The sequence below is a fragment of the Lucilia sericata genome, unplaced genomic scaffold (genome assembly GCF_015586225.1).
Source record: "Lucilia sericata isolate MDLA Ls3-8-SP2 unplaced genomic scaffold, ASM1558622v1 Contig000145F_arrow, whole genome shotgun sequence".
Classification (NCBI taxonomy): Eukaryota; Metazoa; Arthropoda; class Insecta; order Diptera; family Calliphoridae; genus Lucilia; species Lucilia sericata.
Genome location: NW_023994177.1, coordinates 497,312 through 515,783, shown reverse-complemented (window position 1 = coordinate 515,783; position 18,472 = coordinate 497,312). Strand labels below are relative to the sequence as shown.

The 18,472-nt window shown below is 27.6% G+C and overlaps 1 protein-coding gene across 3 annotated transcripts in view; it reads left to right on the top strand.

The window, feature by feature from the left end:
- Positions 1–2,132: 2,132 nt before the first annotated feature.
- Positions 2,133–18,472, top strand: part of LOC119601163 — a 164,888-nt gene continuing 148,548 nt past the window's right edge. The window contains exons 1-2 of one of the 3 annotated variants that reach the window (XM_037951923.1): positions 2,210–2,320; positions 3,893–4,001. In XM_037951923.1, the coding sequence (XP_037807851.1) occupies positions 3,999–4,001 (3 nt within the window). In that variant the 5' untranslated portion in view covers positions 2,210–2,320; positions 3,893–3,998. Of the gene's footprint in view, positions 2,321–2,401; positions 2,514–3,892; positions 4,002–18,472 lie in introns of those variants that run through there. The other 2 variants (XM_037951922.1, XM_037951924.1) reach the window with 2 other exon arrangements.

Here is an 18,472-nt window from a genome sequence, read left to right as displayed (position 1 = left end):
TTTTTCCGGATATCATCGTTCTAGGATGTGTACTACAACAAACAAACTTTTTTTTACAAAAAATGTGACTATAGCCGTATATAGAAAATTATATATAACTGCTATCGGACGATCTTGTGCACGATTAAAACCTATATAGAACTTTAAGTTGGAAGTGTAGAAATCGGATGGCATACATTTTTTTCAGGATTTCATCGTTCTAGGGGGTGTACTACAACAACAAACTTTTTTTCACAAAAAATGTTACTATGGCAGTATATAGAAAATGATATATAACTGTTATCGGACGATATTGTGCACGATAAAAACATATATAGAACTTTAAGTTTTAAGTGTAGAAATCGGATGGCATAATCTGTTTTAGATTTTAGGTAGGGTCAACTGTGGACCGACCCTTACGATCTTGTGCACGATAAAAACATATATAGAACTTTAAGTTGGAAGTGTAGAAATCGTATGGCATAATCTCTTTGAGATTTTAGGTAGGGTCAACTGTGGACCGACCCTTACAAAATTCAACAGATAAATTTTGTTTCATATAAAAGTTGTTATGTTGAATTTTATAGCTATACATTTTTTAAGCCAGTTAAGAGCGGTAGTAATTTCCCGAGGTGGACCTTATATCGGGGATAGGTTAAATTATGGACTGATCCCCTTAAATTTGACAAAACGATTTTGACTCCTTGGTTATGTGGAATTTCTTTGCTATATTGGTATTTTTATTACAATTATTGGAGTTAATATCATTTTCTGAAGGGGAACTTATATGGGGGTAGGGTCAATTTTGAACGAACCAAGGTTTTGGGATCATATAAATCTTGTAAAATAATTTCCTTAAATGAACCTTATATGAGAGCAGTGTCAAATATGAAGTTATCCTCGTAAAATTTGGCAAAAAGATTTTAGTTCCTATAAAACTTGTTTTTGTTGTTTTTCTTCGCTATACTGGAATATAGAAGCACAATAATAAACTCCATCAACCAAAAATATTTCTATACTTTTATGGATTTTAGACCAATATTTCGGTGTAAAAGTTCCTTGGCTCCCTGATGAGTTTATCGTATACCGATATTGTCCATTTTCAATAACAAACTCCATCAACTAAAATTATTTTGGCACATATTGGCACAGCATATACTTTTATGGACATTAGACCAATATTTCGATGTGTTACAAACGGTGTAAAACGTTCCTTGACTCCCTGATGGGTTGTGTCTGACAAGTGGTGATTTAGCGATCTTGAAAGTGACGGAACTAATAGGGAATCACATTGTTCGCCGGTCTCTTGTAAGATTTTAGGTTGATAGTCATGCAGTACTTAAAGCATTAATATGTCATAGCTGTATTCTTGCATAGTCGTAGAATGAAGAAAAGATCTAAGTGTTATTATGAGACCGTTTACAATAAGGCTGTGTTGGGTACCAGGACCCTGCAATATACACAAATGAAGTATCTGGCGAACTGATACGATGAGGCTCGAATCTTGCCCCATATGAACGGAACAAGAAGTTAAAGCCACCCCTTTTTCATTTTTTAGGTTGATCTCCGATGGATTCCGTGACTCTATCAACCAGTCATGGAATATAGAATTGCACATTATATAAGGCCGTTTTAAAAATATTTGATTCTAAAGAAACCGGGATTATTATTGGGGTAGATGGTGTACACCAAGAACACTTGCACTGGCTATAAAACATTATTAAAATACATAAATTTTTCTTAGCACAAAATAAATATGTCTAGTAATTTGTTTTTGTTTCATTTGTTTACGTTTTTACAGAAACTCACCACACAACAATCAAAAACAGATGTTAGGGTTTGCTGTTTTATCAAAAGGTTGTTTTATTAACGGGTATCAAAAAGTTGACTTTTCCTAGTCGTAAAAAGTCGAGAATCGACTTTTCAAAATACAAAAAGTCGACTTTTTATTTTAACTATAGAACCCTTATATAGGGTACCAAATGTATTAACAAAACTGCTTCAAGATATATTAATTATATAATATATAATATAATTAATATACCTTTCCTCCACCTAAAGCAATTTCGTTTTGGTTACCGTTTTATATTTAAATATTATGAATCATAAAATAATTTACATCCCTGGGTTGAAATGTACATAATACTTAATTTATCAACCCTGCAGTAAACATTTTTGTTATTGTCTGCAAGATGTGTAATAAAATATATAAAATTTTTTAACAAAAACAGAATAATATTTGTAGTTACTTTTTATAATGGATGTGGAAGTACCTATTTTGTCCGGATATTTGAATGTTCCAACACAATCAGGATTTCCGCTTCATCGGATATCCAAGAAGGTATGATCTTTCTGTAATAACTTAGCATTGTTGCTTTACAAACATTGATACATATATTATTAAAACTTTGTTTTCATTCAGAAGAATTGCAACATTGCACTTCTAATTTTCATAGGCCGATTTAATTTTTACATTTTAATGCAATTATGTTTAAATTCGTAGTTATCTAAAAGAACCTGTTAAGATCTACAAGGTAAATAATTAAATTGCGAATAGTGGAGCATTATATGTAAGATTCTTCGATGAAATTTTTAAAAATACTCGATTTTAACAGAATACAGTGTCATAGAAAACTATACATACTGTTATTAATATTCCGAATTTTTATTGCGATATATTGATAGTAAGAAAATTATGTATGTATATATTTTTTTATAATTAAATGAAAAAAAGTTCAAAATACATTATTCTTAAAAATGAATGAAAATGTAAAAATGGGTAAATACGTAGGTGGGTAAATAACCAGGTGTCTATATACCACAGGTGTCATAGAAAACTATACATATTGTCATTAATATTCCGAATTTTTATTGCGATATATTGATAGTAAGAAAATTATCAAAATACATTATTTAAGTCGGTTTTAGTCACATTTTTCAAATCACGTCGAAAATTTCACCACTAATAGAGAGTTCGTTTGTGAGTGAAATGACGTAAAAATGTTTTGTCGGCCACGCCTACTTTAGGGTGGGCGGGCCTCTAAAGTTCAAAATATTTATGGCTATATCTCGAAAAATATAAATGTGTTTGGAATTAAAGGTATTTCAAAGACCTTTCCAATGATATGTAACATGATATACAAAAAAGGACCTATTATAGGTCAATTTTGGGAAACATAATCTTTGACCCGATATTTTTGAGGTTTATCTAAAAAATCAGGAAAAAAATGCCTTTATAGGTAAGTATATAAATTAGATTGTTTAAAAGCCAAGATATTGAGTTTTTTATTAAGGAATAATATGTTTTTGTAAGTATTATAGTTCCTGAGATATTAATAATTTAATAATTATGATTTTGCTATTAAAAAAAACGTATGTATACTAATTTTTATTAAGCGAAGCCGGTGTTGGACATACCATAGAGGAGAATTTAGGAATTTCTTTATTAAGCGAATCCGGTGTTGGCCATACCATAGAGGAGAATATCATTGCACCCGGCCGTAGGCCGGCTATTCAGGAAATCTTTATTTAGCGAAGCCGGTCTTGGACATACCATACAGGAGAAAATTTTTGCGCCCGGCCGTAGGCCGTCTATTCAGGAAATCTTTATTAAGCGAAGCCGGTGTTGGACATACCATAGAGGTTATATAATCCTCTTTCGGAAGGTCCGCATGACACAAACATACAAATGTTGGCTTCTCACGAGGAACTATTTTCTTCATCATTGGAATCTGACAACTCTGTTGATATGTAAATTAAATTATAAAATAAATGGTTTTTAAAATCAAATATCTCTTTCATTTGATTAGATACAGAAATGGTTTATACCTTAAATAAAAGCTTAATTCATTGGCTATTAACATATAGAAATTTATAATAGAATTATATAGACATTTTTTCCGATTTCTTTTAGATGAAAAAAAAGTCGGGTCAAAATATATATTTTCCGGAAAAAACCCAAAATCGGTATTAAAGACGTGCAGTAGTACACCACAAAGTATTTGTAAAACAAATACACCATGGTGAGTACCTAATACTATAAGTATAAATGAGAGAATGAGTGTAACTGATATTGTATGCTTTTGCTTGTGCTCATCCACTCTATCCACAAAAACAATACCAGTTGCTTATGGTTTTGAGTTGAATACTGTATTGTATTTGTTTCTTGCTCTCAAATAACTGTTGTACTACAAATATTTTTGACTATTTGTTGTTACTTATAGTAATACAAAAAATCTATATTGATGCAGTATGTTTATTTATATTAAATAAGATTATTTCAAAACAAAAGAAAAATATGTAATAAATGAATAATAAATTAGTGAATATTTTTATATTTATTTTTAATTTTTTATTTATTTATATTTTTATTTAATATTCTAGTTCAGTTCTTGTTCAGTTTTAGTTAGTTCTAGTTCTAGTTCAGTTTTCAGTTTTTTTATTTAATATTTATTTAAACTGAAAAACGATTTCAATTACCAAAACCTCGTTTTCAATTATTTTATTTATTGAAGTTTCATTTTTGATTGATTTCACACAAAATTTTTATTTGTTTCTAATTTTGTTGTTGTTAAATACGTTTATGATTCAAACACAAAATGAATTGAACCATTTTAAAATTTTCGATTAATCGTTTAAATGATTTTTTTTTAAATCTGTTTTTTCTGTGATATTTTCTGATAGTAATTCAACATTTTCTGAAAATAATTCTAGTGAAATATTGAGGATATTGAAATTAAATTTTACATAAATATTCTTAGGTGGTCTCCAGAGTATATAGATATTCCTTATCATCTTTTATTTGATAAAAAAATTAAAATACAACATTTAAAAGAACATTTTTTTTTTTTTAATTTTGAAAAATGTCTCTCAAAAAAAGTCTAAGCCTAATATCTGATCTAAAGAAAAGTGTAACTAGAAACAGCTTTTTGTGATTTAAAGTAGGCACAAGTCTCAAATGATGTATTGTCGTAGTGAACTCGAAAAAAAATAAAAAATTATTTTCCCACCTATTGAAAATAATGATCTTAGTACAAATTATAAAAAAAGTTTCCTACATTTTTTAGAAAAAAAATCATAAAATTGTTTGAAGTACTTTTATTCCACAGAATTACTTTTAGTGCTTCAGAATTCCTACATAAATTAAAAAAGTCATTAAGTAAAAAGCTAAATATTTTTGTAAACTTTTCTTAAAATTACGATAATTTTTACATATTTCGAAAAAATTCAAAATCTTTGTGTCCTTTGTAATGCGCTAAATAAAAGTCTTTTTGTGGACCAAAAATATTCTTAAAAATTTTACAATTTAGGGAATATTTGAGATGAATTTCGACAACATTTAAAAACTTATTTTTTGGCAAATTGTACTGAGATCAGGATTTTCAATTAGGAAACTAGGACCCTTTCAAAAGTTTTGTTTTGCATTTTTTCATTAAAATGTTTTTTTTTTTTTTTTTTTTTTAATTCGGATCATAAATGCATTTTTTTTGATTTTAAAAAAATTGAGTCGAGGTGACCAATTTTAAGGGCCTTACCACTGGACTCCATTGGACCTACGGAGTCTACAGATTGTAAGTAGATGCGCAAACACCACAGCTCTAACTATGTTAAATTTTGCTACGATATCTCCTATAGATCACGAGATACCGAATATACATTATGAAATAATAAAAAAATGTTTCTAAACAACTGTGTTTTTATACGCTTGCAGCATACAATAAGTTATTTGTTGTACAACCATCATTATCTATTTTATTTGTTTGACAAAAGTATAGCAAAACAAGTATGTTACTCTTATTCTCTTTGTACTCACTCACACAACCTATGTTTGAGAAAATAACAATATCAACTTGTACCAGAACTACTCAACTACTCATCAATACGCACTCACAGTAGTAGACACTACAAAACTTGTGCAAACAGTTGTAACTGTGCACGTCTTTAATCGGTATTTTTAATACCTTTAATTTGATGTATAAATTTTTATTGTAAACAAAACAGTTTTCGAGATATACACAAAAATGTATTAAACTTTGGAGCCACATCAACTCGAAAGTATGCGTGGCCGACAAAAAAAAATTATATCTTTTATCGTCTCAAAACGCTCTATATTGGGTTTTTTTTTTGAGAAATGTCACTAAAACCGACTTGTTTCCATTATTCTTAAAAATGAATGAAAATGTAAAAATGGGTAAATACCTAGGTGGGTAAATATCCAGGTGTTTACAAAAAAGCTGGGTATAAACTAAGTTGTACAAAATTTTTTAAACACGCGGATTGTAAAAAGTAAAAATTAATTTATTATTAAATTATATAAAGTGGATGCTGCATCTGTAAATGTGATAAAAGTTATAGATATGTATGTTTTCTTTTGTAGACATTTTTTAAGAGATTCCAATTACGTGCTATAAAACCCTTTTAAGCTTTTCCACCAATTGGTAGGTGGTATTTCTGGTATTTTTCTCGTGTAGAACTTCCCATTTTTGAACCTAAAAAGATTAACATTTATGGTTGCACTACATACATATGTAACTGCAGGCATTACTGATATATTCATTCTCTACAATTTGTATTCAACGTACCGCATTTGAACGAATTTTTTTGAAATTATTTTGCTTTTTTAATTGTATTTTGTTAATTTTTATTATTATCAAAACAAATGAAATGTAAAAAAATATTTGAAAACATTTATGAAGCGATTGTCAACCTGTTTATGAAAAAATTTAATATAAAAAAACTTTTTATAAATACCCCAAAAAGATAGAAAAAAAGGAATATACCTGGTATTTACCCTCAATCAGAGCTTCGAATTAATCAATTTGAGCTTAATTCACCAAAATCTTAATTCAGAAATAGAAAGTTTGATTTTCCAATCCCTTTTTTAATTCTCAGGAATTAATTCAATAGCTTAATTCAAAGGCTTTGAGTTTATTTTAATTAATTCATATACTGAATTCATTCATGTTTGAATTACATTCTGCTTTGAATGATTCAACTTTTCTTTAATTCAAATCTACTCCAAATTGAATTGCGAAATTTTTCTTAAATTCAATTTGTAGTAGATTGAATGAAAACCCTTTCGTTTGCAGCCAGAGTGCTGTATCTCAAAAACTAAAATTTCAACTTAAAAGATTTTTCAAATTTTAAGTTTTTATCTCTATATAAAAGAGTTTTAAATAACTTATTTTACAGCTGATATTTGTAAGTTTGTACAATAAGAAAGATAATTCAGACTAATAATAAACACAAATTCAGTGCACAAGAAAATTTTTTCTATTTTTAAGTTATAACACTATTGCTGCAAATAAAAATACATAATATTTATGTACAATATACTAAGAAACATACATACATATTATGTGATCGTAAAACATACAAGTCCGTTGAAGTTTGCTTAGAACAGAATCGGTCCCTAACACAAAAGAATCAGCCACGGAACGCCTTTTGTGGTGCTAGCATTTCCTTCTGAATAGTGTACTTTTTAACGTAAATGGACTCTGATTAATCACAATTTGTATTCGTCAGTAATTATTGTATTTACTGCAGCATAAGGATACATCCGCTTCATTCATTCATTCATTATCATTCCATCCATATCCTATATATTAAAGCATGTGTGTATTAGGATTGTTCAAATAAATGTTTAATTTGAAAATAGTTCTTAAATAATATATTATTTTCTATATTTGGATTCTTATAAACCTTTCTTGTTCGCTTTTGCTTAGGAACCACATAATTGTTATCAACGACGGAGTCATAAGATAAAAATTCTAATTCACTTATGATAGAAATTATTTTTGAAAAATATTTTTTAATTTGAAAAATAATTTGAAATTTTTAATATTTTAATTCCGTTTATACGTGTACGTATGTGTATGTATAACGGTTGTTCAAACTTTTTACAAATGGAAATTATATTTCGAAAATATTATTAAAAGACCCACAAAAATAACGTTTAAAAAATTTTATAAATGTTTCGAATAAGATTTGTCATTTATGTAAAATTAAATAGGGGCTATATTTATTTTAGTTTAATTTCATCTATAATATATCAAAATTAATTAATCAAATTTAATTAGCTGAAATAAAAATAAAAACAATTGTATTTGTAAAATACTAAATAAAATTACTAAAAATAAAAGACCCCCCTAATATATAAACATTTTTATTTGAATATTTTTCTTTAATCCCATACAAAATGAGTGAAGAAAAAACGATTAAAGCTATTTTGTAATAGATTTGAATTTGAAAAATGTTAAATCATTCAGCAAGGAATTAAGCCTTTAAATAATGAATTATACAAGTACTGAATTCAACATTTTTGAAGTCCTAAGGCTTCAGCTTATGAATTAATTCGAATGGTGAAGTAATAAATTTTAATTTGATTTAAAAAATTGAATTAAGGCTTAACAGTTTTAAACCTTTGTCCTCAATTTACCCATACATTGGGTAAATACCGGTTAGAACCCCATCTATATTTATATTCATTAATAACAAATTCTTCAAAAAATTTACATTTCTAAGAAAAATTGACATCTGTATCTTTGCAAGTCCACAAAAACCTGAAAATCTTGGTGTAGTTTACATGTTTATTAAATTTCCATTTTTCTGCTGATAGCTTTAAATTATCCCTCAAAATAGTTAAATACAAACCTTGGTTCATGTTAATAAAATTAATAAAAAATAAATATTTTTGTTAATTTGTTGAAATTTTTTTTGCGCTAAACTATAAGCCTATAGAAATTCACTTCATTGAAAACTAAAAGTGGAATTGAATGTATTTACGTTTTGGCTATGAGGTATTTTAATATTGTAGTATATCAATTTTTATTTTTTTTTTTTAATTTAATTTATTACTTTTATTTAAATCATAATTTTAAGTATGAAAAAAATCATTTTTATGTAAACTATTCATAAGTAGAAATTTATAACCGATTATGGCCTATATAGGCTAGGTTATTGAAATAAAGAATTTGAAATTGAAATTGAAAATTGAAATTTAAAATTTTTTTTTTTTTTGTTTTGACAATTTCTTTTGTTTAATATATAAAAAAGCTAAATATGTTGTAAAATTAGTGTTGGAAAATGTGCTTTAAGTAATTTTAACTAGTTTTTGTTCCAGTTTTCAACAAAAACTATTTGAAAATAGTTTTAATTTGTAAGGAAAAACCAAAGAAATTTTAGTAGTTTTTCAATAAAAAACCAAATAAAGCCAAAAACTACTAGTTTTTATTTGGTGAGACGTATTTATTTATGAGACGTAGACCTATTTTTATTTAAAAACCAAAAGATTACCTCGTAGAAGGTTAAAAGGTTTTTATTTTAAAGATAAATTGCACGTAGTGCTTGTCATAGACAACAAAAGGAACAAGCTTAATTTGGTGGCAAACAATATTTAAGTCCCGTTAACGGTTTACTCTTTAGAATCTTCCAACAAAGGTGTATAAAATTGGTATTAGATACTAACGTTGTTAAAAATCGTATAATTTATGAAAAGGAGCAATTGCTAAAATGTATATAGCTCGCAACAAAACTCGCTTAAACATTGCCTGCCACCTTGCAATATCTTAAGCATATTGTAACAAATAACACTATGCGACAAAAATAAATACCTGGGAAGTGGTACCATTTTTCTGAAAGGTGGATCCGAGTAGAACAAGAATATATTTTTGAAATTTCCCAAACACCTCCAAAATCTTGAGATACGGGTAAAAAACCGAGTTTTCATATTTTAAGCTCTTAAAAATCAGTAACTTAGTTGAATCTAAACCGATTTTAAGTTTCCAAAAACTTAAAATCGGTTGAGATTCAGCGAAGTTACTAACCTTTTTTTTACCCGTATCTCAAGATTTTGGAGGTATTTGGGAAATTTCAAAAAAAGGTTCTTGTTCTACTCGGATCTACATTTCAGAAAAAATAGTATCACTTCCCAGGTATTTCGATTTTCGTTTCTTTTGTCTCATTGTGTAATTCATTCGCAATATCTTAAGCGTAATGAATCATAGTTGGTTTTATGGCAGATCCCTCAACTACTTAAATATTAGGCATAACGTAAACATATTTCAGTGAACTTATTTTGTGATAATCAAGTAAATTTTTCGATAAAAGTATTTCAGTTCCTATTCGCCCAAGTTGAATATTCCGGAAAGTTAATAACTGAATTAAATTGATTAGGATTAACTGGACCTGTCAAAATCCAGCCAAAATCGTCTTTTGTGCTAATAACGACCCTAATATGTTTTGTTCTATTTCCGGTAAAATAATCCTAGGGTATAATCAGCGCCAGTAAGTATATCAATAGGCCGGCTACCAAAGGGATTAAAATCCGCCAAACAAAGATTTGGCAATAATTTTTGAATGTCGGCGTTAACGGAAGACGTTGGTAAATTTGTCGATATTTCTGGCAAAACAAACGCATTCATATTTAGTTCTACGTAAGAATCGAAGTTAGATCTGATCAAAGAACATACATTTCTTGAAACAACTGATACACTATTATTAACTCCAGAAATTTCAACATTCGTAGATCGCGCGGAAATGCTAAACCTTCCTCTTAATCGTACCTGATACTTTTTGTTATTATGTAATATATTAACATACGCTGTCCCTCAGAGTACGGACTGATTGTGATGAGTATGAAATTGAATTTGACGTAATATTATTAGACAGAATCCATTTATATGTAAAAAGTGAGTGAAGATAAATACGTCGGGTTAAATACGTTTTCCATGTAAGGAAAAAATATCTATAAAATGATCCCTCATTAATAAATACGTTTTTCATGTAAGGAAAAAAAGTATCGCATGCGATAAAAAAGTATTTTTTATTTTAAATACATATGCGTATTTTCACATAATTTTACAGATTTTACACATAGTTGCAAGAATAATGCACATATATTATTAAAATTATAATTCTAAATTGCAGATAAAAATATTTTAAGAAATTCATTAAGTTATATGGCAAATATAACTTAATCTTAAAAAAATGCAAAACACGAAATCATTGATGCAGAAGATTTTAAAAAATTCAAAATTTTTAAAGTTTATGAAAATACATGTAAAATTATTAGTTTATGGGAGATGTGATTGGTGTATTCTCGCAATCTCTGAGTACTCTTAAAAGTTCTTTGAGATCTTAAAACGACTACTGTAACTATATCCTTCGATCTCAGATGATGGAAATCAGTGGAGGACATAAATCACCGTTTATGTCATTAAACTGAGTTTGTAGAAATGTATAAGAATTTTTGAAAATAATTTTTTTTAAAGATTATTTTAAAACCATTAAACGTGTTTCGAACTTAATTTCGAATTTTCGAACACAATACTATATTGCCGCCATAGTAATCATAATTATCAAATTTTAGTCACTTTGGACTACAGGAACAGATTTAAGTAGACTCAAAACATTTTCGAACATATGTTCGAATATTCTGATTTTCTTTTTTAGGTTTTTATGACTCAGAGAGTATTTTAAAACCATAAAAAAATTTTCGAATTTTATTTGGAATTTTCGAACTTAACTTCGAATATTCGAACCTTATATTATATGTTTCTCTGGTGTAATCATAACTTCCAAATTTCAGCAAATTTGAGCTACGGGAACTGTTGCGAATAGCTTTGAAAGTTTTTGTCGCCAGTAAAATACACATCGACACTTTCTGTCGAATTTTCCATTAAAATACGACATACATAATACCATTTTTAGTAATAGATTTTTAACTTATTATATATATTATATTATATTTCTAAAGAAAATCGACATATGTAATACCATTTTGAAAATTCGATAGAAAATCGACGAGACTTCGACATACATAATAAGGGTGATTGTCACTTTAACTACTATTTTCTTCTGTTTCACATTAAAGCTCATAGAAAATGTAACGGATTTTTTTATCAAACTTGTTCGACCTTATTTTTGGTAAAAAATCATATACGAAAACTTAATTGCAATCGAACAAAATAGAAATAGTTACTTGCAACTGCAAAATAAATAATGTTTAGAAACATTTTAAATTCCAACATTTAAAAATGATTAAAATGGTTTAAAAAATTTTTTTAACGCATGATGGACTTTTATATGAATTGTTAATAAGTTAAGTATAAGTATAATGAGTCCAATTGTTTTTACAATGATATATAGAAGGTTTCTTTTTTTTAATAGAAGTGAAATAATAATAAAATAATCGTTTTTAAACGGAATTAGATAGCAAAAACTATGGTTTATGCTCATCACTGGTTTTCATTCTCTGAGGTCGAAGGATATGGTCATAGTGATCACATCCCTCCAAGAACTCATATATGAAAAAATTACATTTGAAAATAATTTTATAAACTTCCACAAACTCAATTTGGAAAAACTAAAAACGCAGTTAGATAGCTAAACTATTGGTTATGCTCCCTGTTATTTTTCATTCTCCGAGGTCGAAGGATATGGTCATAGTGACCACATCCCCCCAAGAGCTCGTATGTGAAAAAACTACATTTAAAAAAAATCGTATAAATTTCCACAAACTCAATTTGGAAAAACTAAAAATGCAGTTAGATAGCTTAAGCTATGTTTTATGGTCTCCACTGGTTTTTATTCTCCGAGGTCGAAGGATATGGTCATAGTGATCACCCCTCTCCAAGAACTCATATATGAAAAAATTACATTTAAAAAAAATTGTATAAATTTCCAAAAACTCAATTTGGAAAAACTAAAAACGCAGTTTGATAGCATAAACTATGTGTTATGCTCCCCACTGGTTTTCATTCTCCGAGGTCGAAGATTATGGTCATAGTGATCACATCCCTCCAAGAACTCATATTTAAAAAAATTATTTTAAAAAATTCTTATACATTTCTACAAACTTAATTTGGAAATCTAAAATCTCAGTTTAATGGCATAAACGGTGATTTATGTCCTCCACTGATTTCCATCATCTGAGATCGAAAGATATAGCTACAGTGGTCGTTGTAAGATCTCAAAGAACTTTTAAGAGTATAATTGATTGCCTGTATTCTTCACTGGGTTGCGTATTCCGCGATTGCAAGAATACACTAAACAGATCTCCCATAAACTAATAATTTTACATTTATTTTCATAAACTTAAAGAATTTTGAATTTTTTAAAATCTTCTGCATCAATGACTTCGTGTTTTGCATTTTTTTAAGATTAAGTTATATTTGCCATATAACTTAATGAATTTCTTAAAATATTTTTATCTGCAATTTAGAATTATAATTTTAATAATATATGTCCATTATTCTTGCAATTATGTGTACAATCTGTATAATTATGTTAAAATACGCATATTTAAAATATTAAATACGATATTTTTTTCCTTATATGAAAAACGTATTTAACCCGACGTATTTATCTTCACTCACTTAGAGCCGTAAGGCAACTAGTAACTCCACGTTGCACGATGGGGCAGCCACATAGAGACCTGTGGCGATAAGTCAAAAGTGAAAACTGATCTTTATAAAACAATTGATATATCATTTGAAAGTAGACACTTTTCTACATAAGATTTGTTCACAAAAATTTTCCTAGAAGCTTTAATTTGAGCTTGAGCTGAGTTGAAAGTTGATGAAAAAAAAAAAATATTTGAAATGGAGTAATAATTCCTGTTGAAGGACCTATACTTGATGTTAATAATATGACGTTCTATTGAAAAAATCTAATTTTTCTTTACGAATTATAATATTATATGTCGTTGAGAATTAATTTACGAATTTTTAAGATATAGTAATGGTAACAAGTCGTCAGTATATTATTGGTTTGACCCACCGACCATTTTTAAAAAAATTGAGTTAGGAGTGGATTGTATATAATTTGGACATCCTCTTTCCGATTCCGAAACCCATTCACAATTTTAACACTAAATAAATATTGTTTTGCTCCATATGCCACTGTTTGGCGTATAGACCACAATTTTCATACAAAAATTGAAAACTAATTAATCACTATTGTTTTGCTTCACTGCCATAACAAAAACGTAGATCAAAGCACACATAACAAGGTGTTTTTAAAATGTTTACATTATTTGTATATGGATTTTGACAGATCTATTACACTGATTGTTATTTTTCAGCATACATAATTTGAAAGTTTTTGTATACATATAAAATATGTGCTGATCTGGTAACACCATCTTACAAATTTAGTGAAAATTTTGCACACAAACAACAACAATTCATAAATAATTTGAGTGCCGAAGTAAAAAATGCAATTTTTATCACCAGCTCCGTTTTTTCCGAAGAAATTATTAATTAAGTGGTATATAATTGTTTGTCTGACATTTTGTTATAGTTCCATGCCATTAGGATGTTTGATGAAGATTTACTTCCTTAAAAACACCATCAGAATGTTCATCCAACATAGCAGATTGAGAATGTATTATGGGATATAGAAATAGGTAACTAATATTTTTAGGTTTTTGGAATACTTATCGAAGGATATTATCCTTTTTAGCTTGCAGTGCCATCAAATTCTAAAAAAGAACCAATTTTCTATGGAAATAACTATTTACTGTAGCTGTGAACTCAAAATTACGCTCTGCATCAAGAAAAATTAAAAAAAAATCTTGGGACACCGGTGTCCCATATACATACGTGAAAGAGATATAGACCAATATTCAAACCATTTGGTTGAAACATTTTGGTTACTATAGAACGTTATTATTTCGATTTTCATCATTATAATGGCATTTTTAAGCTTATAGTTAAAGTAATTTTTGATGGAGGGCAATATATGAGGGGTAGGGTCACTTATGGGCCGATCCTCATAAAATTTGGTAGAGTGTTTGTGCTTCCTATAAAACTAGTTTTTGTTGAATTTCATCGCTATACTGGTATTTCTAAGCCAGGTTTGACTATTTAAACTGTATTCTGGGCGGACACTTATGTATGTATATGGGGCTATGGGTGAAATTGTTGTCCATATTCAATACCAAGCAACCTACATAAATAAAAAATATTTGTGAAAAATGTCAGCCTTCTAGCTGTTTTCATTTGGATCTTTTTCGATGGTGGGCATAAAAAATACTCATTTTGCATGGATATAGACCATAAAAAGGGAAAACAAAAATAAAAAATTGATATAGACCATAAAACACAAATTTTTGTTTTCATTAAAATCTTAATAACTTTTTTTCAATTTTACATAACGGTGTGTAAATCTATAATTTTGTTGAAAACATGTCGAAATCAAGTGTGAAAATTTAAAAAAAATCTACCACGTAAATTTTGAGAAAAGTTTATCTAAACATTCTTATTCGTTTTTCTCAATAACAAGTGTTTGGCGTATGGGTCAAACCAATAATATACTGACGAAGTGTCAAAATGCACAGTTAACTTGAAACGAAAATTATGATTATTATTTTTTTAATTTTCAAAACTTTAAAGGTAAAAAAGTAACACAAATGCCCAAAACTGTCCATAACTATTATATATCAGTTAAAATAGGGGATGCCTATAATTATAATATTTTGAAAATATTCAAATACACGTAGATTTTTTCAACCTGATTTATTTAATAACTGATTTCAATAAGGTTTATATGCAAAAAGTCATTTTTTTCCTAAAATTGCTAAAATTATAAATTATTTAATACTAAATTTAAAATTTAATTTTTTTAGAGATGCCACCTTTTTTGTACTTTATTTAGTATTAATTAACTTCTTTAAGTAAAATTTCGGTTACAATAATTTTTTTATATGGTTTTTAAATATATTGTGAAGTCTAAGCTCTAAAATAGATACAAAATTTAAATACACATAAGCATTATCCAGCAAACATTCGATTTAAGTTTCAATCAGAATAGTTAGGTATCAGAAAACTATTAAATTTGTTTATATATCTAATTGGTATACATTTATAACATATGTATATAGTAAATTTAATAGAATATGTTCACAGTTTGTATGTTCATTACTGGAAACTAATAAATGCTTAAAAGTAGCTAACTTCAGTTAATAATATGTCCAATATATTACTTAATTTAACTTCTTATCTCAATATTCCTTAGAAAATATTCTAAACAAGATTCAAGGTAATTACCGCTATTATAGTACATCTTTAGATTAACGATCTGTACAATAATAGATCGATACATTTAAGGATGATAATTTCGAATTACAATATCAATGAATGCATTATAGTACTTAGTTACTAAAATTTTTCTTTAACTTTGTGGTAATGATTAGAAACGACTTAATCATAAAATTAAGGTTGCAATTGTTACTACATACAAACATATATGTATTGAGAAAATTTTCGATTAGTAAATGTCTAAGTACTTATGATCATCAAATATTCAAAGAATTCTGTACCCTGTGAACTTGTTTTAAAATTGACCAAAAAATTTCCTTGAGTGTATTTTAATTTATTTAAACATATATTAAACATATATAATATTATTATATATTAAAAAATATTTTTGGTATTTTTATATTTTATAATTTTTTTGCATAATTTTGTTCGGTGGGTTATAATATTTTTACGTACCTACTTATAAACTAGAGAATATTATCTTTTCAATGATACCAATCACTTGTACCAAAATCCAGTGGTTGATTTATCGCTCTTTTTAATATGTCTGTGCCCCTATGTGCGTTGTATAGTTTTAAGGGCTGTTGTTGATTCTTTGTTAAAGGATATGTTTCTTTCAAATCGCGCTAGCTAAGTCAAAACTTTCATTAATCAAGGGATATTTTGTGACTATATCTTTAGCTTCACTCTCGTTTTTACGAATTAAATGGCAAAGCCGTTCTATATTACTAATCCGCGAGCTATTAATATTTATTGCCGTAAATAAAAACGTGGCAACGCAATAATGTGCAACTAAACGTGTTTTACAATTGGCAAAATATTTTAATATTAAATACTGTGAGGACAATTTATTGAAATAAAGAAATTGAAGTAAAAAATTTAACAATAAAACATGATATTTTAAATATTTCCTCAATGTCCTGCATATAACCTCAATACTTATACCGGCTTATTATTTATTGAAGTGTCATTATACATATATACATATCGATACCCTATATTCAAAAAGTGCTAAATCAAAAAAGTCTAGTTTTCAGGAAAGTAAAAAAACTATTTAATTCGTGAAATATTGCACTAAAAGACAATATTTCTTCCAGAATACGTTTTTAACATCCTTACTAATTCTTACCTATGAAAAAATTTTAATATTTTGCACATTTTAGCGACTTATTTAAGATAGCACTTTTTGGTCGACAAAAAAACAAATATTTGTTCTAAGTTAGAATGTTTTGTTTAAAGAATAGAACAAAAATTTCTTCTAATAATATGCGTTATTTTATAATTTTATGAAATGTTTTTTTTAAGGGATATAAGTCAAACCAGTAAGTCCAATAAGATGCATTTACACCATTTAAGTAGAAAAACTCATGGCATATCTGCTTGTTTACTATTCCTTAGTCTCAGTACAAATATTTTAAATTATAAAAAGTTTTTTAATATAAAAAGTACCAATATTTTTTGAATAATACTCCATAATTTGCACATTTTAAGACTTTTTTATAATCAAAATTCTAAATTGGAACCATAGAATATTATAGATCTTAGTGTTATAAACGATTTCTGAAATAACTTTACATTTTTTGGAAAAACATTATTTAAAGTCTAAAACTGGCTTTATATACAAATATATAAATGATCATATCTAAAAAACTATACATTCGATTTATTAATCTTCACCTGTTTTGTGTTCAGCATGTTTATCTTGTTAATATACAAAATAAATTTTAAATAAATTTGAAGTTTTAAAAAATGATGTAAAATTTGTATGGAAGTTAACACTTATTTTCTTCTATAAAAATTTAACTTTAAGATAGCATATTAACAAAAATTGTTGTTAAAAGTGCAAAAATTACTTTTTTGGTTTCAAATTTATACCAGACGTGGATCATGCATTGAGGAATCCTTTTGCATCAAAAACTCACTTTGCCCAAAATTGAGTTCGCACTTTTTGAATATAGGGTCACGATATATTAAATATCAAAATGTCTGTTGACCAATTATGTATTTGCACTGGGTGTGATATTAATATATCTAAGAAAAGTGGTGCTATCCAATGCACAATGTGTGATACTTGGTGCCATCTAAAATGTGCAAATGTAAATAAAGACGAAATGAAACTAATTAAGAACAACAGTAAACTTGGATTCTTTTGTGGAAATTGCCAAGATGATGACGATGTATCTTCTTCCATAAACAATAAAAATAAAATAAAAGCTCTTCGTAAGGAAGTTAAATCTGGGTTTGAGGAAATAAATAAAAATTTTAAAAACATGCTTGAACAAATGAATGCTACATTTTCACTAAAGATATCTGAACTCAGAAGTGACATAGACTTTTGTCACAAAAACAATAAAGCTACAGAATCTAAAGTCGCACAACTTGAAATTGATAATAATGTACTCCACAAAAGATTAAATAGATGTGACATTATTGCCACAGGTATGTCTCAATCA